The sequence below is a fragment of the Rhinolophus sinicus genome, linkage group LG03, assembly GCF_036562045.2.
Source record: "Rhinolophus sinicus isolate RSC01 linkage group LG03, ASM3656204v1, whole genome shotgun sequence".
Lineage (NCBI taxonomy): Eukaryota > Metazoa > Chordata > Mammalia > Chiroptera > Rhinolophidae > Rhinolophus > Rhinolophus sinicus.
In genome coordinates this window covers 50,373,130-50,394,421 of record NC_133753.1, presented here as the reverse complement: position 1 = coordinate 50,394,421, position 21,292 = coordinate 50,373,130, and the positions used below count along the sequence as shown (strand labels likewise).

The 21,292-nt window shown below is 38.1% G+C and overlaps 1 protein-coding gene across 2 annotated transcripts in view; it reads left to right on the top strand.

The window, feature by feature from the left end:
- The window catches only part of FAM81A (family with sequence similarity 81 member A), a 65,863-nt gene that overhangs the window by 20,498 nt on the left and 24,073 nt on the right, over positions 1-21,292 (top strand). For both annotated transcript variants that reach the window (XM_074327655.1, XM_074327654.1), the window contains exon 4: positions 17,027-17,145. In XM_074327655.1, the coding sequence (XP_074183756.1) occupies positions 17,027-17,145 (119 nt within the window). The remainder of the gene's footprint in view (positions 1-17,026; positions 17,146-21,292) is intronic.

Sequence of the window (21,292 nt, the reverse complement as noted above, 5' to 3'; positions counted from 1 at the left end):
TACTCAAACAACCTAGAGATTTTAATTGCTTCTCAGAGTCTCCTTTTATTGCTTCATTTTTCTCTGCACTGAGCCCAACAAGAAGCCGATATTGTCTAATTTTAGGATTTGTAAATTTATTGCTATTTATTAAGCCATCACAGGGACCACATAATTTAGTTCAGAAAGCTTAAGATCCTTTAGGACTTGGGCTTCCATCACTGAACAATGTTAATATCCTTCACATGTAATTTTTAAATACATGATTAAAAAGGATATGACTATATTAAGGAAAACTTTTGTTTCAAGTCATGGAGATTGTGTCTTAATTATGCTTAGGAGATTAAGCCTCATTTGTGTGTGTGTGTGTGTGTGTGTGTGTGTGTGTGTGTGTGTGTAATTTAACAGCCTTATTGAGGTATTTTAAAAGCCACAAAAATTCACCCATTATAAGTGTACAATTCAATGACTTTTAGTAGATTTATAGAATTGTGCACCCATTCAGTTATAGAACATTTCTGTCACGCCAAAATGTATTTTATTTGCCTGTTTGCAATCAATCCCTACCTTCACCCCAGCCCCAAGCAACCATTAATCTGCTTTCTGTCTCTATAAATCTGTCTTTTCTGGGTATTTCATATAAATGGAATCTTATGAAGTCTTCTGCATCTGGCTTCTTTCACTTAGCATAATCTTTTTGAGATTCAGCCATGTCCCAGCATATTCTTTTTATGTCTGAGTAATATCCTATTGCATGGATATGCCACATTTTGTTTGTTCCTTCATTAGTTAATGGACATTTGGATTGTTTCCAGCTTTTAGCTATTATGAAGAAAGCTGCTGTGAACACTTGTGTACAGATCTTTGTGTGGGCATGTGTTTTCATTTCTCTTGGGTAAATTACTAGGAGTGGTATTGTTGGGTCTCACAGCAAGCTTATGTTTAACTTTTTAAAACATAGTCAAACAATTTTGCTACACCATTTTACACCTCACCATCAGTGTATGAGATTTCCAATTTCTCCACATCCTCACCAACACTTAGTATTATCTATCTTTTTAATTATAGTCATTATGGTGCATGTGTAGTGGCATTTCATTGTGGTTTTAATTTGAATTTCCTTAATGACTAAATGACTAATGATGTTGAGCTCCTTTCATGTGTTTATTGGTCATTTGTGTGTCTTATTTGGTGAAATGTCTACTCAAGTCTTCTGTCATTTTTTAAAAATTATTTTTTGTTGTGGTAAGATATTTACCATTTTAACCATTTTGAGGTATACATTCAAAATGTTGTATGCAACTATCACCACTATCCATTTCCAAAGCCTTTTGACTATCAAACAAAAAATCTAAGCTCTGTTCCTGTTAAACAATAACTTCCTATTCCACACTTCCCTCAGCCCCTAGTAACCTTTATTCTCCTTTCTATCTCTATAAATTTACCTATTCTAGGTATGTCATATAAATGGAATCATACAGCGTTTGTCCTTTTGTATCTGGGTATTCACTTAGCATGTGTTTAAGGTTTATCCATGTTATAGTTTATCCATGTGTTAGAATCCACTTTTAAATTGGGTTATTTATCTTATTATTGAGTTATAAAAGTTCTTTGTATAGTCTAGATACAAGTCCCTTCTCAGATATGTGATTTACAAATATTTTCTTTCATTCTGTGGCTTATATTTTCATTTTTCTACTGGTGTCCTTTGAAGCACAAAATTTTCAAATTTTAATGAAGTCCAACTTATCAGTTTTTTTTTGGTTTATACTTTTAGTGTTGTTCTTAATCACTGTTTGCTTAACCCAAGGTCACAAAGATATTCCATATTTTCTTCTGAAGTTTTAGTTCTTACATTTAGGTCTGTGATCCATTTTGAGTTAATTTTCATGTATGAAGTGAGGTAAAGGTCCAAGTCAATTTTTTTCCATGTGGATAGCCAAGGAAAATCTATCATTTCTTTATTTGTCCCTTTGTTGAGAATCAATTGACCATAAAATATAAGGGCTTATTTCTGGATTCCATTGATCTGTATGGTTTTCCTATGCCAGTGCCACATTGCCTTAATTTCTTCTAGCTTTAGAGTACATTTTGAAATCAGGTAATGTAAGTCCTTCAACTTTGTTCTTTTCAAAATTGTTTTGGCTATTCTAGGTCCTTGTCGTTTCATTTAAATCTTAGGATCAGCTTGTCAGTTTCTGTAGAAAAGCCTGTTGAGATTTTGACAGAAGCTACTTTGAATGTATAGATTAATTTGGGGAGAATTACCGTCTTAACAATATTGAGTCTTTAATCATTTCAAACAACCAACTTTTGGTTTTATTAATTTTTTTCTATTGCTTTTCTGTTTTCTATTTCATTTATTTCAACTCTATATTATTTCCTTTTTTCCTGATTGCTTTGATTTAGTTTGTTTTCTTTCTTTATTTTTTTTCTAGTTTCTTAAGGTAGAAGCTTAGGTAATTGGTTTGAGTTCTTTTTTTCCCCTGATAATAGTGTTTAAAGCTATAGTGTCCTCTAACTGTGTTAGCTGCTCCCCATGAATTTTGATATGTTGTGTTTTTGTTTTCATTCAGTTGAAAATATTCTAAAATTTCCCTTGTGATTTCATTTTTGGCTTATGTGTTATTTACAAATGTATTGTTTAATTTCCAAATGTTTGGGGTTTCCCCAAGTTTATTTCTGTTGTGGATCTCTAATTTAATTCCATGTGGGCAGAGAATATACTTTATATATTTTTAATCTCTTTTAATTTACTCTCGTTCTATCAATTATTAAAATCTCTAACTCTTATCGTTAAATTGTCTATTTCTCCTCCCAATTCTGTCAGTTTTCGTTACATGTATATTGGGGCTCTGTTGGTAGGCATGTATACATTTATAGTTGTACGTATCTTCCTGATGTATTGACCCTTTTATCATTATAAAATGTCTCTCTTTGTCTCTAGCAATATTTCTTGTCTTAAAGTATATTTTGTCTGATATTAATACAGTTTTCCAGCTCTTTTATAGCTATTGTTTTCATAGTTAATTTCCTTTTTGATAATTTTCACTTAGCTTATACTTAAGTGAAGTCCTACTCTACCACGTGGTTACCAACTTCCCCTGTTCTTTGAGGTTCTCGTGTATCTTTACTAAGGACCGAAATTCACTCAAAATTGTACCCTAATTGAAGTGCATTTGTCTTTAGGATTCTAAAACTTCTGGTCTGTACTTCTTGGGCTGGTGTTTGTTATTAAGGGAACGTAGTGGATCTTTGTTGCTTTGGAGACTGATGGCATCCATTCCAATGTCCTTCAGCCACAAGAATTTCATTTCCTTTTGGGATTTACCTTTCTTCCATTGGATGCAGACTGGATGGCTGTTAATCACCTTTTTAACTAAAGAGGATTAGAGTTCAGAACTCAGGCCAGAACATTGAGACTCTCACTTCCTGGAACTTGAAACCTGAGCAGAATGATCCAAAGCCTGGAAATGGCTGGAGGGTCTGCCCTGTAGCAGCTGTGCCTGCAGGATACTGGCCAGTGGTTCCTGTTGCCTAGACCCTAGGAAATGCCTTTTGTGTCTTTTTCTCAGTCTGGATCCCCAGCTGCCCTGTTGATTGTGTGCACCTCTCCCTTATATCCTTCCAATAACTTGCAGTTTCCCTTCAAAGTTAGTCAGAGTCAGGTTCAATTGCCTACAAACAAAGAATTCTAATGACATCAGAGGGGGCATAGAAAATTTAAGAGATTGCTGTAGACAATTTACTTGTTTTTGGAAGGTGTATGTCTGTATTTAGAATGATCTTTCCAGTTTTATATTTGAGTGCTAAAGCAATTTTGTCCCAAAAGCTGAATAACTTGCCAACCCCAAGTTGGCAACTTCACAAAATTGAAGAACCCCAAGTTAAACATTTCAATTTTGAAAAGGGTTAGAGATAGATTAGGGAGCAGATAGCTCTGCCACACCCACATCTAGAGAAGGAGACAGATAAAATCAAAGTGGGGATAAATAATGATTCTCCAGTTCTCATCTCCTCAACCAATGACAAAGCAGTGTGCCATTAAAAAAGACAAACACCTCTATGTATCATCTTAGAAAATCACGTGACCTCCCCAATCTTTCCATGCCCAGCATTTCCCTGTGGGTACTCAGCTGGGTTTCCTTTGCTTATGTGGGTGGCCAACAGTCTAGAGACTGGAGCCAATCTATCCTGGTAAAAGCTTAAAGTAACTCTTCTCTTAGGAAACCCTGGACTTATTTTTTCCTGTCAGTGTAAGAGTTGTTGGTTCTTTAGCTGCAACTGTGGGATCTGGGGAATGATTTTCCCATTGGTAGTAGCTTCATACTAATCCAACAATCAGAACCACTTTAAATATATACCTCCCAACTTCAGCTGAGCACTCAATGCTGTTTAACAGTTCCTTTATTCTAGGAAGCTCTCCCTGCTAGATTCTCTTCAGTTCCCTTTCCCTTAAGTTATCCTCAGCACCCAGCACTTGCCACTATAACAATAGCATTTACTGAATAGGATTGTTTCTTTATGAGTTTGTTTCCCTTGATAGATTGTGAGCTCTTCAAAAAAGAAAGGGACTCATCTTTGCATTGTCCAGCACAATGTTTGGAGAAAAAATGTCACGAATGCTTATTAAATGAATACATGCCCAATTCATAGTGAAGCCAGTTGCAGATTTGCTGGTAGCAAGAAGGACCAGCAGAGACCCTGAGGTAGTCTATGCAAACTGCATTCCTTTTCAGAGGAGGATCAGAGGCCCAGGAAAACGAAGGCACTTGTCTGAGGTCTCAAGGCCAGTAAGTGACAGTGCTGAGGCTAAACCCAGATTGTTAAACTCTAAAAATATGCTCCTTTTACTTTTCTACTTTGCCTCTTGGAAGTTCTTCTAGAAAGCCTGATCTTAGGTAACTAAATACCAAATGCACAGGCAGTGCTATTCAGCCATTCTTTGCTTCCTGAGTATTTCTATACCTTCAGGAAGAATTTTTTCATAAAACTAGGTAATTCTAACTGTAATTCCCACTAGGTTCTTCCCTGCCCCGTCATTCCTTTAATACAATTTCATTGAACTGCTCAGCTAGAATCATTAGCAAACATACTTAGGAATCTAAGCTCATCAATCATTCAGACTTTTGCTAATTATTTTTCTTTCAGATGTGTTTTTAACACAATTTTTCTTTAATGTATTTCTTTAAGATGATTTTTTTAAACAATGTGCAATGTACCAGGTTTTAATTGCAATTCTGCTATTTTTCTACCTGAAACACATTTTATTTGATGATTATTCTTGCCTTAACCAGACAGCACTCTTTTCCATTTACATATATTTTTGCAGTGTGCAGTTTTGTGAAGGAAATATTGATTTCCATTGTAGAGAGGGAAACTGAGTAAAATCTAACTCTGCTAAAAAATTTTACTTTGCATATATGAGAATTTTCGTTTACTGGTAATAACTATATGTCATTATACGGTAAGAGAAGGAAGTTTGGAAACTTAATGGACTGATACGAAAAACTAATTACATAGTTAAATATATATATATTTATGATTCTAAGCATGTTTAACTAAACATATCCAAAATTAGGACTCTTGATAAAATAACAGAAGTGTGACATTGTAGCCAAAATTTAAAAAAATGAAATTGTAGTATAGATTAAAAATTTTTAAATACTGACAGAAAGTCTTCATAAGTAATATAAAATTGGGAGAATGGGTGTTATATGCAAAGGCAATACTTGCATATTTAAAGCAAAGAGGTGTGAAGATAGTCACATTGTATTTAAATGATGTGAAAAGTGTATTCTTTTGTTTAGATTCTTAACGAATTTCTTCTGTAATTTGCCTGGTTTTAAAGTTATTCTTATTACTGGCTTATGCTTATTTTTCAGTTCACTCATTACAATTTTATTGGGTATTTGTTTTGAAAAAAAAACATGTCTCTGCAGGTGATTTTATATTACAAAACTAAAACTGAAGCCATTCTTAACATATAAAGCTTTCTCCAGGCTCCTGATAGAGCCAGTCAAATTGAGTTATGTTAATACTGCATCTTGGTAAATTTAAGTCTTGCTGATTCTCTACCATGTGGCTCTGAACACAATTATATACAAGAAGAAAAGTAAAATATATTGTTAAACCGTTAGCCTATATCATCCTCAAGAGCTAGAACTGAGCCTTAATTTTTCTATTTTTAGCACATAATAGGAGCTCGATAAATGTTGCATAGCCAAAGGCTCCAGGGTCCTTGGCCCTTCCAGAACCCTGTAATTATTGCCCATATTCTGTCAGCAGATTCCAATGTCAAGACACACAACTCTGGTGTACTAGTTAGTACACAGTAGGTACTTGATAAATGTTGAATGAAAGAATTATTGTTTTAATATATTCCCACCCATTGTCTGCATTGGCAGTTTGCCTTGTGATGTGCAGTATGTCATCAATTATTTATTCCTCAGAAACTTTCCACAAATTATAGTCATCATTATAAATTTAGAAGAAGTAATGCAGTCAACTAGGAATTTTACATGTCTGAATTATCCATACCATCTTTGATTTAAACTCTTACGAATCACTGGAAGACAAATCCTGGTGAGCAGTCCATGGCCCTTTTGTTGGTAGTAAGCTTTCCCTTCCATTCCAATTTGAGGGCTTGGGGAAGTGGTTTGGACCCCCATGTGCCCTTAGCGCTTTTACTATGTCTTTGGGGAACCAGGCAGTGGGGTCTGCTACCTGGCTGGCTGGAATCTGCAGACCTTTTCCTGGGTTCCATGTGCTCAGGCTTCATAAGGTCCCACTAGTGTTGGGCGTTGGCTTTGACTTAGTTGAGTTATGGGAAACTGTATTAAGCCCTCATTGAATTGATTAGATTATACATATATTGCTAGTTTAACAATTTGTGAATGAGCGACTGCAGAGTTTCTTGAACTCCAGTGATGAAAGCAGAGTTGAGCTTTATTAGCATGTCACAGCAGAGGTGTGGCCAACCATGTCAACGTATAGTGGGCTAGATAGACGGGAACTTGGTTCAGTGTGCATCTAGCACTGTCAGCCAGGAGAGAGTCTTGGTTACTGGACTTCACGTATTTTACTTAAAAAGGAAATTTTGGCCAGTAGCTCAGTAATCTTGTCCCATTGGAACAGGTATATTAGCAGATGGACTTTGGTGATTATCATCTGTATTAGTCAGGGTTCTCCAGAGAAATAGAACCAACAGGAGCTAGTTATTCACTGATTGATTGATTGATTGATTGATTGATTGATTGATTAAAAGGTATTGGCTCACATGATTATGGAGACTGAGAAGTCCTACCATCTGCCGTCTGCATGCTTGAGACCCAAGAACGCTGGTGTAGTTCGAAGGCCTAAAGAGCCTAAGAGCCAGAGAGCTGATAGTGTAAATTCCTGTCCAGGTCTGAAAGCCTGAGAACCAGGAATGCTGAGGGTAGAAGGTCAACGTCCCAGCTCTGTCAGGCTGAAAGCAAATTCCACTTTGCTCCTTTTTGTTCTGTTTGGGCTCTCAAGGGTTTGGATGATGCCAGCCCACATTGAGGAGGGCCATCTTCTTCACTCAGTTCACCAACGTAAATGTTAATCTCTTCTGGAAATACCGTTACAAAAACACCTAGAAATATTGTTTAACTAGCTCTCTGGGCATCCCATTGCCCAGTCTAGTTGACGTAATTAGCCGTCACATTATCCAAATTCATGTTGTTTTAACTCTACTCACTGTATTTGGCTTGTCATGTGGCTTGACTCTAGGGGGTGAAGACAGTGAATTGAATGGAATTTGAGTATTTGTTTAGTTTTGTTGATTGAAGTTTTTCATTGTACATTAACAAATTGGTGTTTTGGTGTCTGCACTTGTCTCCCATACATTTTAGCTTGTCTGAGTTCATCTTTGAGGACCTGATCATCTTTAGGTATTAGCTAGCTATAGTCTCTGAGCCTTCAATGTGGAAGACCAAATCCTGGAACATGAAGCTAAATTAATTGATAAATTACTTAGCTACCTGTGGAGACCTAGGTATTGTTAGAGGCACTGGGGCCTCAGGAGGGACCCAGACATACAAGGCCCCTGTTCTTAGGCCTGCTGAACACTCTAGTGGAGTTTCAGAGGGGCGGTGGGGGGGGCGGTGGTAGTAAATGCTAAGTAACCAAGGTGAGACAAGGTTAGACTTTCAGCAGCCTAAGTCAAGGGCTATGATAAGATAAAATGATGGAGTGTGATTGTGGGGCTATTTTAGGAAGGGTGGTGGGAACGTAAGGTGACATGTGAACTGAGACTGAAATGACAGAAAGGGGCCAGCCACGCCAAGGTGGTAGTGTTGGGGGAGGAGACACACAAGGAACAGAACATTCCAGAGAGAGGGAACTGCAGGTTCCAAGGCCATAGTAGGAAGAAGCTTGGCATGTTTGAGGAGCAGTAAGAGGACCAGTGGGACTGAGTGTCATGAGCTGGGAAACAGGACCAGATCATTAGCCTTGAAGCTGTGATGGGAAGTAGGAGTCTGGAAATGGGAAGCCATTATTTAATTTTAAGCAAAGGAATTTAATTCATTCACGCTCTTGGTGCTGGGGTTATAGTTGTGGATAAAACAGATAAAAAACTCTTGCCCTTGTGTTGCTTACAGACTGATTAATGTTTCAAAAAGTTCATTTTGGCTACTACATAAAGGATTGAAGGGAGCAAGACTGGAGGAAGGGAGATGGTTAGGGGCTGCCATGGCAGTTCCAGGGCAAGGTAAAGGCAGCTTGGATTAGGGGAGTCACTATGGAGATGAGAAGTGGATGGATTCTGGCTCTGTTTTGGAGGTAGAACTGACAGGATTTCCCCCCAGGTTGGGGGGTAGAGAGACTTCTGTTTAGAACTAGGCAAGTTTTAGGGGCCCATTGCATGTCTAGGTGGAAATGCCAAGAAGGCAGTTTGCTGTAAGAGGCTGGATCTCGTGGGAGTTTTAAGTCCTAGTGTGAAGATTAAAAAGGCACATAGGGAGATACTATCCTATGAGGCCCTGCTCTGCTGAAGTTGGGCCTTTCTCTGGGTGATACTGGAGTTACACTTTCACTTCCAAATCCTCACAAATCTAGCAAGAGTTGGAGAAGGAAAAACACAGCTGTTTCTTTCCTGGTCATTCCTAGGTAACACTGGCCTGTCTGGAGGGTATGACCCAAGACATGTGTCCTCATCATCTTTCCATAAGAAGCATGACGTCCACTGTGGGGCTCACATGGGGGAGCCATTCCCGACTGTCTTTGGGAAGGGAGCTTCTTTCAAGACAGTCCATATCTTAGAAAGAATTTAATGAAGACTTGGGACATCACTTTTTCAAGGTGGTTGGCCTCTTTCTGCTTGTGTGAAATATGTTGTTGTATAGATTTAGGCCACACACTTAGCACCCTGTAGTCTTCCCTGCTGCAACTGAGCTCCCTAAAGGCAGGCCTGGCGCCCATCACATAGTAGGCATGCAGAAAACAGTTTCTTGAATTGAATTGGCAATAATAGAGATTTGGTGATATACTTAGGGTTGTGACCTTTTTTAAGTAAATACATCATGATAATTTATTGTTCCAGAATGACAAATTAGGGAACATTATTGGCTTTACAGAGGGATTGTTTTTCTAAAGCTTCATTATAGAATTCCTTTAAATAGTATGTTCTCTAATGCCTTCTGTTTTCACATAATCTTTCAGTAATGTGAATATTAAGCTGAGATATAATTCTTTTTTATTATTCAAAAAAGCATTTCTAATACAATATTTTATTTATCTGCATAAGGATTCTGAAAGTTAAATGGGCTTTTCTTATTTCTCAGCATTGACCCCCCCCCCGACACACACACACACACACACACACACACACACACACACTCGGAGCATATACACACTTTTTTTTTTTTCTGGTTATAAAAGTAATGTAATCACTCTCTAGAGATAAACAAAATGTTAATTCTAGTATTATTTTCTATATATCTTATACACAGCTGGAATCATGCTGTATATTTATTTTGTACCCTTTCTTTTTGCTTAACATTAAATTGTACACATTTCCCTGGTTTTTATTAGGTTGGTGCAAAAGTAATTGCAGTTTTTGCAATTATTTTAACCTTTTAAACTGCAATTACTTTTGCACCATCCTAATAAAAGCCCTCCATGAACCTCTTACCAGTTACGTATAATGTATTGTGTAGATAGCTTGTAAAATACATGGTATGTAGGTTGCATTATGAAGACATTTTTATGCGTACATTTTTGTAATGTTTCTTATTATTGTCTTTAAAATTAATTCTAAGAGCTAGAGTGACAGGGTCAAAGGTTATGAACATTATGAATATATTTTGATGGATCATGCTTCATATCAGGAAGGACCAACAGTGCATTTTCAATTTTTGATAGACATTTTAGGATCATAAATTAAAAATATTTGCTTCTTTAATAGATAGAAATGGTATGTTTTGGTAGTTTTTAATTTTAAATAGATTTTATTATTTAGAGCAGTTTTGGGTTCACAGCAGAACTGAGCAGAAAGCACAAGGTTCCCACATACTTCCTGTCCCCACGCGTGTACAGCCTTCACACCACAGTGGTGCATTGTAGGGTATGATTTTTATTTCCTGTTTCTTTGCTTACTAGAAAGGTTGAACTTTTTAAAAAAATGTGTTTAGTTATTTTTTAATCCTCTTTTTTGAATTGCTGTTCATTTTCTTTGCTTAGTGATTTTTTGATTGAGAAACCACTCAGATGAAATGATTCGTTAGAGCCTTTGTCATTTGCACAGTATCTAATGCAGTGCTTCTCCAGGAATGGTCTCCGGACCATAACTGTCTGGGCCCTTTTCCTAGCTTTGGCTCTCTTGGGAGTGGGGCCTGGGAATTTGTGTGTTTAACAAGTCACCTGGGGATACTTACGAACCCCAAAGATATGTGAGAACCCCGAGTCTTAAGCCTTATTATAAACAAAGATTTGGAGCATTCCATAAAAAAAGAAAAAAAATAAGCGTTACATTCTATTATCTATAACTAACGAGTGTTACTTCCTATTGAAAGAGAACACACACCAGCACCTTTTTATCAGTGGGAGAGTGCCAGAACCGATTAGTCAGATCTGAAGATTTTTTTGCAAGAATGTGTTGGGATGACTAACGTTTTATCATTCACAGGTGATTGTAACTGATTTGCATGCTTAATAGAGCAAGTTCATTCAGAAAAAGCTAGCAACTATGGCAAATAACAGATAGGTCTAGCAGTTCCAAATTCCTTTCAGTGAAGGTTTTTTTTATGGTTGTTGTTGTTTTTTTAACTGTCACTGTCACTCCATCTATAGTGGCTCCAAGTAGGTCTCCCATAAGGAAAGCTGAATCCTCACATTCCGAATTTCTGCTTTTTACCAGGAAGTTTGAAAATTCTAAACAATGTATGTAAGTGCATTTATGTTATACTTAAAAAGTTAAGAAAAGAGAGCATAAAAACAATTCATGCAAATTATGTTATCTAATGGGGCTTTTCTGTTCATTTGCAAATTGTCAGTATATCAGAAATCATCAAATTTCTAGAAATAAATAGTTACAAGTAGATACACATAAATGTATCCTTAAGAAACCCCTAGATTTGTGCAGAAGGTAATGGGAAGGTGGTGGCTTAATCTCACTCCAATGAGCAGAGAACAAAAAGAAACGTCACACCAAAGGGGGGCCCAGCAGCTGGAGAGAAGAAGAATAAGTACAACACTTAGAACAGGCCTGAATGAAATAGGAAACAGGTAGACCTTGAATGAACAATAATTAGGGCATGCTATGGGCTAAATGTTTGTGTCCTCCCCAAATAATATGTTGAAGCCCTACCCCCCCTGCCCCCACCTCATGTGTTGGGCATTTAGAGGTGGGGTCTTTGGGCAGTAATTAGGCTTAGATGAGTTCATGAGGGCGGGGCTGCCATGATGGGATTAGTGCTCTTATAAGAAGAGGAAGAGAGACTAGGGCTTCCTTTCTCTACCATGTGAGGATTCAGCAAAAATGCAACTGTCTGCAAGCCAGGAAGAGGGCTCTCCCTAGAATGCTTCCATGCTGGCACCCTGATCTCAGACTTCCCAGCCTTCAGAACTGCAAGAAATAAGTGTTTGTTGTTTGTAAAACACTCAGTCTGGTATTTTGTTATAGCAGCCCCCACTGACTAAGACAAAGCACTTCAGGAAATCCTGGTACAACATAGAATTTCTTCCCTGAACTTAAATCTTTAAGTCAGTGGACGAACTAGAGACAAGGATGGTTACTTTTATGAATTGAATTAATTGCCCCCAAGGCAAAGTAGAAAAAGTGGTGAAACATGAGAGCCAAATACAAAGAGAGAGGAAAAAAACTATACGGAAGAAGATACAAGACTTAGAGGACAGATCCAGGATACCCAGCATATGAATAATAGGGGTTCCGAAAGGAGACAAAAGAAACAGATGAAGAAACCATGGTTACATAGCAGCAGAAAATTTACCTGACTTGAAAAAAAATCTGAGACTACAGAATGAAAAGTTCACTGAGTTCTAGGTAGAATTGAAAAAAAATTTTTTTAAAGAGCCACAGTTAGGTGGCTCTTTTATATTTTATATTCAGAATATTTTATACTTTAATATTATATTTTATATTCTGATAAATTCCTGAACTCCAAAGATGGAGGAAAAAAATCTTACCAGCTTCTAAGTATAAGGAGCCAAGGTATTTATAGAAGAAGCATCCGACTTCCTGTCAGTCTTGACATTGACTGGGTGGAAAGGCCTTTAAGTCAAGAAATCTATACCCTTTCAATTTATCACTCACCCTTCTGGGTAAGGGAAGGATGATTAATGACATGGCAGGAATTCAAAGAGTCTTTCATCCAAGTGTCTGATCTGAGGAAAATGCTAGAGAAAAGACTAACCAAAAAACAATGAGTTTGCACAGAGACCCTAAGATAGGGGAAAATGAAAAGGAAAAGCACAAAGGTAATCAATGGTCCTTAAGAAAAGATCTATGTCATTTCATGTAAATGGGTATTGAGAAATGCCTGGAACAAAAGTGCTAAAAAAGAAAAAAAAATATTGGAATAGAAAAGATATTCTACAGGCAAAATTCTAATGATAGCCCAACTAGAAGTATTGAGTTATGTTAGCAAAACCTAATTGAGGTGGGGAAGGGCAAGAGGAGAGAAAAGTAAAATCCTTTCAAGTAAGTCATCTGGGTTTGAAGGGTGAAGGAGTGAGGACAAAAAGGTGGTTTAAGTGTCACATGTTGAGGAGAGGGGGAGTGTCGCGTGGGCAAGAACAGAGCCTGGAGTAGACGTGTGTATGGTTATGAACATTGGGAAAGGGAGGGTAACTATTCATGGAATAGCAGTGTCCAGGAACATTCCCCAGTTAACAAGGGGAGGAAAAGCAATCAATGGTAACCTGATTAAACCAGTCAAAATTAGGAAAAGGAGAAAGGAAACAATACTGAAAAGCAACATAAATTGTAAATACAGAGGGTGCCAAAAAAATGTATATACATCTTAAGAAAGGAAAAAACTGTATTAAAATTGTAATAATATATACTGACAACAAAAGATGAATACAAGTCACGTGTATGCATTTTTTGGCACCCCCGGTATAAAGTGAGATGAATGGATGAATGAAAACCAAACAAATAAAGCAACGTAGTGTCATGATTGAGAGCAGTCTGTGGAGCCAGACTCCCTGGTTCAAATCGCAACTCAGTCAGTTTTTTTTTGTTTTGTTTTGTTTTTAAGATTTTTTTTATTGGGGAAGGGGAACAGGACCCCATTGGGGAACAGTGTGCACTTCCAGGACTTTTCTCCAAGTCAAGTTGTTGTCCTTTCAATCTTAGTTGTGGAGGGTTCTGTTCAGCTTCAAGTTGTTCTTTCAGTCTTAGTTGTGGAGGGCGCAGCTCAGCTCCAGGTCCAGTTGTCATTGCTAGTTGCAGGGGGCACAGCCCACCATCCCTTGCGGGAGTCGAACCGGCAACCTTGTGGTTGAGGGGACACGCTCCAACCAACTGAGCCATCCGGGAGCTCAGCTCAAGGTGCCGTGTTCAATTTTAGTTGCAGGGTGCACTGCCCACCATCCCTTGCGGGAGTCGAGGAATTGAATTGGCAACCTTGTGGTTGAGAACCCACTGGCCCATGTGGGAATCGAACCAGCAGCCTTCGGAGTTAGGAGCACGGAGCTCTAACCACCTGAGCCACTGGGCCGGCCATCAGTCAGTTTTTGACTGGCTTTGGGCAAGTTACTTAACTACTTTGAGATTTCACCACCTCGGGAATGGGGACGGTAGTACTACCTCATAGGGTGTTGTGAGGATTACATGAGTTAACATACCTAAAGCATTTAGAACAGAGCCTGGCGTACAATTAGATCAAACAAGTGTTTGCTTCATTATTTATGAAACATAGTATCAATGTTAATATTAGGTTAGGTGAAACTTAATATTAAAAGCACTAAAGAAGATAAAGAAAGTTATTATATAATGGTTATGGCCACTTATCATAAATCCGTATGTACCAAATAAAATGGCAAAAAATATATATTAAAAAGTATTAAAAATGTGATGACTTAATGAAAATACTTTACAGTAGGAGAATTCATAATACCTTTATCACAGCCGGAGAGATTCAGTAGATAAAAATAAATAAGATCTAGGAAAAAATGAATAATGAAATCAGCAAATTCAGTCTAACAATTTTGAACTTTTGTTCCTTGAATAGCTTTTTTTTTTTTAAATTACAGTTTATTGGGGTGACAATTGTTAGTAAAGTTACATACATAGGTTTCAAGTGTACATTTCTATAATCCATCATCTATATGTTGCGTTGTGTGTTCACCATCCAGAGTCAGTTCTCTTTCCATCACCATATATTTGATCCCTTTTACCCTCATCTACCATCCTTGAATAGCTTTTTGCATGGAGCATTTAAAAAATCAATCATAACTAGATGGGAAGGGGTTAGGGGCTGAGTTAGCAAGGTGAAGGGATTAAGAAGTGCAAATTGGTAGTAACAAAATAGTCACCAGGATGTAAAGTACAGTATGGGGAATATAGTCAATAATATTGTAAAAACTATGTATAGTCAATAATTTTGTAAAAACTAGACTTACCAAAGGGATCACTTCATAAATTATATAAATATCTAACTAATGTACTATATACCTGAAACTAATATAATATTGAATGTCAACTATAACAATATAGTCACAGAGATATAAAGTACAGTACAGGAAATATAGTCAATAATATTGTAATAACTGTACAGTGTCAGATGCCTAATAGGCTTATTGGGGTTATCACTTTGTGAGGTATATAAATGTCTCATCACTCTGTTATTTTGTGCACCTGAAACTAATAAAAAAATCAATTTTGTTCCACAAGGCAAACCTTAATGTATTCAAAACATTAAATATATTACAGACTGTATTTTTAATCATAATCCAGCACAATTAGAAATAGTAAAAACGATGAAAAACACTTAACTGCTTGAAAATAAAGAAACACAATTGTAAGTAATTCTTAGATCAAAGAGGAATTCAAAACTGAAATTAAAACAATAAAAAAGAAAACACTTCACACCCAACCTATGGACACAGAAAACACTATACTTAAAAAAAAAAAAAGTCTTCATTATTAAGGAAGAAATAATAAAAATAGAGGAACTTAGTACTCATCTTTTAAAATTACAAAAAAGAATACAACAAAAGAAAGCAAGAAAGAATTAATACATCTTTAAGCTGACATCAAGCAAATAGAAAAATTGTTTTAAAAATGGTTGTAAGGAAAAGGCGACAAGAAACCACAAGCTTTTTCTTTGAAAAGAGAGAAGGTGGTAGTGGTGAGGGGGAGTGTGAAGAGCAGAATGTCATAGAGGAAGTGGGGTGGGGAGGAAGAGGTATGTCAAAGAACAAGAAAATGTTCAAAGAAACATCTGATGATGTAACCCTTTGCTTCTGAGTGGTCTCCTGCTACCTAGGACTCAGGTTTTCTAGTCTGTCTGTCTGTCTGTCTGTTACAGTGCTTCAGCTTCTTTCCTGCTGTGGGCAGGCAGCATTGCAGAGTTCTGGGGCCAGGCCACTAGGTCAGTCCTGGCTAGCCACTTGCTCCCTGTGTGACTATGGACGTATCATGTCAGCTGTGCGTAACATGGGAATCCTGCGTAGCTCCCTCACAGGGGTCCTGTGTGGAGTTGGTCCATGTCAGCAGCTCCTACTACGTGCTCACGAAACCCCAGGGATAACCTTATCATGTCTATCATTCCTTTGAAGATTTCCCAGGATGGATGCTCCATGAGGTCATGCGTCTTCTATGTTGGGTCACTTCATCTTCAGGCAGTTCTGCTTTCATTTCATGTCTTTCCTATGAGACACCATTCTGCCATTCCAGTGTAAATATTGTTATGGAATAAGCACTAGAAAGAAGATTGGCATTTGCTGTATTTGCTGTGTACTAGGCATTGGGCTGAGCGCCTTATATGCATCGTCTTACGCACTAGTCCCAGTGGCCTTAAGCATGGTTACCTTTCCTGTTATCAGATGAGGAAAAGGAAACTCAGGGACTGGACACATTTGCCCAGGATCACACAGTAGGGGAACTTTACACATTTACGCAGTAGGGGAACCACAATTTGGACCTGTCTGATGTCCCCCCTCCCCTCCTTGCTCTTGATTTGTTACTTCCTAATAAATATAAGGATTTACTATCAAAAAATAGCCTGGAAGTGGTGGGAAGAACTTTGAACGACAGACCGAGTCCAGTGTCCTTGTCTGGGCTTTGCCTCTTCCTGCAGCTGGACCTCCATCAAGTCATTCGACATCCAAGTATCAGCGTTTTTATTGGTAAATTAAGGGACTTGGTGCAGGTATGATCGCTAAGGTCTCCCTCTCTTTCTAAGCCCCTGGTTCTCTGTATACATCAGGTGATTGTTAAAAAGGAGCCTCTTACGAAAGAAGTTAAACAGTCTTATTTTTGCCTAAAGAATGCCATGGTTTTGTGGCATCATGTACATTCTTAAGTGACTCCCTTGTGGTGTTTTGTGTTGCCCAGGTACTCCAGGAGCAGATCCGGGCCCGGGACAACATTAGCTATGGAACTAATTCTGCCTTAAAGACTCTGGAGCTGCGTCAGCTCTCCGGTTTGGGAGATCTTCGAGGGAGAGTGGCAAGGTAGGTGGTCAAATGTTTGGGACGCTACTCCTCACAAGCTGTTTTGCATAAACTGCATTTTAGTGGGGAATATATTCATGACGCCCCAAAGCACATTCTTTGCATCCTTCTCATACATCCCCTCCTTTGTTCATAAAGTCTAACAGTGGGAGTTAGACCTGGTTATGAGCAGGCCGTGATTTCTCGTGTGCCTGCAATTGGAGTTGTGTGCGTGGAAGGAAGTGATTGAGCAACTCAGGGGTTGCTCAGCTGACCCGTGTCATTGGCAGGGGAAGATTATGTTTATTGAATCCAATAATACAAAGTGGGGACTTAGATTTTGCATGTCTTTTTTAAAATTTAATTTTTCTTGTAATTTATTTTTTATTATTTTTCAGTTACCATTAACATACAGCATTATATTAATTTTGGGTGTACAACATAGTGATTAGACATTTATATACCTTAGACATTTATATACGAAGTGATCACTGTAATAAGTCTAGTACCCCCCGGCACCATATATAGTTATTACAATATTATTGACTATATTTTTATTTTGTTTTCTGAAAGTAGTGTTCCATGATAGGTTGGAAATTTTCAAAAGAGCTCTTTCACCTCAGATAGTATGAAAAGTGCTGTTCTAACCCTTCACTACTTAAGTTGTTCTCGTTGGACCCACAGCATATGTCAACTGGGAGCTTGTAGAAATGCCAGCAGTCCCTAAAGTATTTACTGGCCTCTTCTGCCCTCTGCTGCTATTAAGGGTCAAGTACAAGTCTACACAGGAGTTGTGGAGTTTATAGGCTATTCAAACAGCCTGAGGTGAAGTCGAAAGTGGTCTGCAAAGGGTGGGAGTAGAAAAAAGGGACTCACAGGATCCAAGGCCTCGTTGAAGCAGAGGGTGGTCGTGTGAGGAGGTATTTGTTTAGACAACACCTGAAGGGCCTTGCACGCTGGGCATGTGTATTTGGGTCAGTTTAATAGCAGAGGGCTCCATGGATTGAAAGGAAGCCTGGTTGACCACTCTTCTGTGGTTTTTCGATCCTTGCCCAAGTGAGTCTTCTTAGTCTGACCCTTGGGGATGGAAACCCTCTGACCTCCTCACCTCTACCCTTGCACTGTACCTTTCAGCATTGATCAACTGCGTGCTATTCCCTGCATGGGCATGCCCTCCTATCTATGCCTTTGCACATGCTATCCTTATACCCAGCATGCCCTTCCCCCTTCTTTTCCAACTTCTAGTCAGCCTTTAAAATTCAGCTCAAATGTCACCTCCTCCAGGAAGTCTTTCCTGATATCCCACTCTCCTGAGCTCCCCTAGTAGTCTCTGTTCTTTTCTTGACAATCTCTCTGTTGTCTTCTCTATCTTGGGGTGGAGTACTATCTTTTATTTTTCTGTCTGGAACAGTCGCTGGAAAACAGTTGATAATAAATGTTTGTTTGGAAGAACGGATGATCTAGAAAATCAACATAATAGGATGGAAAAAACTTGAATCCTTCCTGTGGAGATTGGCTTAAAAGAACCCCCAGCTCCTCTCAGAACAGTGAGGAGTTAGAAGAACTTCAGAGCTGCCGGGCAGAGTAAGGGCTTCAGGGGAACTGTGAGGATCTTCCCTGGTCACTTTAGTTGCAGATGAAGAGGAAGTGAGTCAATATATGTAAGAGGCTGAGTGCAGTGCATGGAAGGGAGTGAACGTACAGAAAATGGAGCTATTATCGTTATCTCGGGCAGCAGCAGTAAAATTATCCTCAGCTGGGAAATTCTCCTGATTCTAATTACAAACTGGAGAAATTATTTTGAAATACTTTTAGTAATTTTATATTTTTCTTCTGCAGTTTCTTATTAACTTCTCTACCCACCTTGTTCCTTCTCTGTAACAAATACTTTTACTCTGAAATTATCAAAAAAGTGTGTTGTGGGTGCCACATATTTTTGTTTTGTTCTGTGGCTATATATTCATCTTTCCCCTATAGTGCTAGTGAGACATCGATTGTTGAAATAAACTCATGTGAAATAGAAATTCTTTGGCAAAGTGTGGGCTTTCTTGCATTGATTATGTTATTGTGTTGACAGAGTATATATGAAGTTTTTCAGTGATATCCTTAAATTGCTCACTAGCCTGCTATACTATTTCAGATTTTATTCCATAATGTTTTGGATCCATTGCTGATGTAATTGATGGGAAACTTGCCCTGATAGCTCCCTTGTAGAGCCAGCTCGGAGGGCCAAAGGCAGATTCACCATTGAAATGAGAGATACCCATATACCCACTAAGCATAGCACACCCTAAAAAGGACTTTCTCAGAGTTTCCCCATTTCTCTTAAAGCAGACCTCAGAGAGTTTAGCTTTCCTGTTCTCACCAGAATATTTGGTCCGTCATTTGGTCTGTCTTCTTCATTTTTCCAAAACTCAGTGGCCCCATCCACTTTCCTCTATGAGGTTTGTTTCATGGTGCCAGAGCATTAGAGAAGAATCTGTGTATGGAGGCAGTTGCACCAGTTTCCATGAGGTAAGCAAGCCCAGGTGCAAAGAAAAAATAGATAAATTGGACAGCATCAGATTAGAGATTTGGGGCTATTATAAATAACACTGTTATGAACATTTACGTACAAGTTTTTGTGTGGTCATATGTTTTCATTTCTCTTGGCTATATATACCTAGGAGTTGAATAATAGGGTAATTCTATTTTTAACCTTTTGCGGAACAGAACAGCCAGACTGTTTTCCAAAGTGGCTGCACCATTTTCCACTGCCCGCAGCAGCGTGTGAGGGCACCAGTCTCCACATCTTCACCAACGCTTGGGTGTCCTTTTGATGATAGCCACCCCGGTGGGTGGGCAGCGGCATCTTGTGGTTTTGATTTGCATTTCCCTTAATGATTAATGGTGTTGAATATCATTTAATATACGTATTGGTCATTTGTATCTCTTCTTTGAAGAACTGTTTATTCAGATCCTTCGCCCATTTTTAAATTGGGTTATTTGTCTTTTTATCACTGAGTTGTAGTAGTTCTTTATATATTCCAGATGTAATTCTCTTATCAGATATCTGATTTGAAAAAAATCTCCCCATTCTGTTTTCTTTTCATTTTCTTAATTGAGTCCATTTGGTTCTTTAAGAAAACATTTCTATCTTTTTATTGATATTCTCTACTTAATGAAACATTGTCATTATACCTTCCTTTACTTTTTAAAGCATGTTTTCTTTATTTCTTTGATCATGTTGTATTTATAATGGCTGCCTTCAGTCTTTGTCTTTTAAATTTGACATCTGTGCTTCTCTCACAGGCAGTTTCTTTTGCTTGCTTTTCTCCCTGTGTGTAGTTCACATTTTTCTGTTTCTTTGCATATCTCAAAATTTTTGTTAATAACTAGACATTTTCGGTAATATATTGTTGTAATCCTGGATATTGATTGACACACACACCCCGGGTTTGTTTCTGTTGTTGTGTGTTTGTTTAGTGACTTGGTTGGACTGTTTTAATGATGTCTATTTACCCCGCAATAGGAGCCTCTGATGTCACTGCTCAGAGGGTGCGCTGTCACCCTGCAGTGACAGTGATTTTAACAAGGCTCTCTTTGACTGTCTCTTTCCCTAATCTTTTATTAAGCTGTCTGCCTTTGTTGGTATTACACCCAAATCTTAGGCTCCACTAATTACTGGCAGATTGCTCTACTGTTTTTGATAACGCCCTGGAACACAAATTCCTCTATGGCCTGATTCAATTAAATTATTACTGGCACTTAAGGGCTTGAGGATATATAAATACAATAATTATGTGTGTGTGTATGCACATATGTATTATAATATGGAAGATGAGTAATTTAATGTTTTAAATGTCATTGCTTTTGGTGTGCTATGCCATGATGTCACAAGCTGTAAGAGTTCTGCTCACACATGTTGCCCAAGTCATACCTGTTGCAAGACCTTTTGAGACCCTGTTGGACTTTTGACTGCCTCCCTGTCATCCCTGATCTGATGGCCAAGCAATAGAGTCATTCTGCCCCCTGATGGCCACAACCAGGAAGTGTACCTGGGAAATAGCTGCCCAAAGACGGGAAAAGGGAAAATTGGGAATGAGAACATTATTGGTTCATCCGTAATATAAAACATCAAGGATGAAATAGGACAACAGATTCATTCCAAATTCTTGTTTAACTAAAG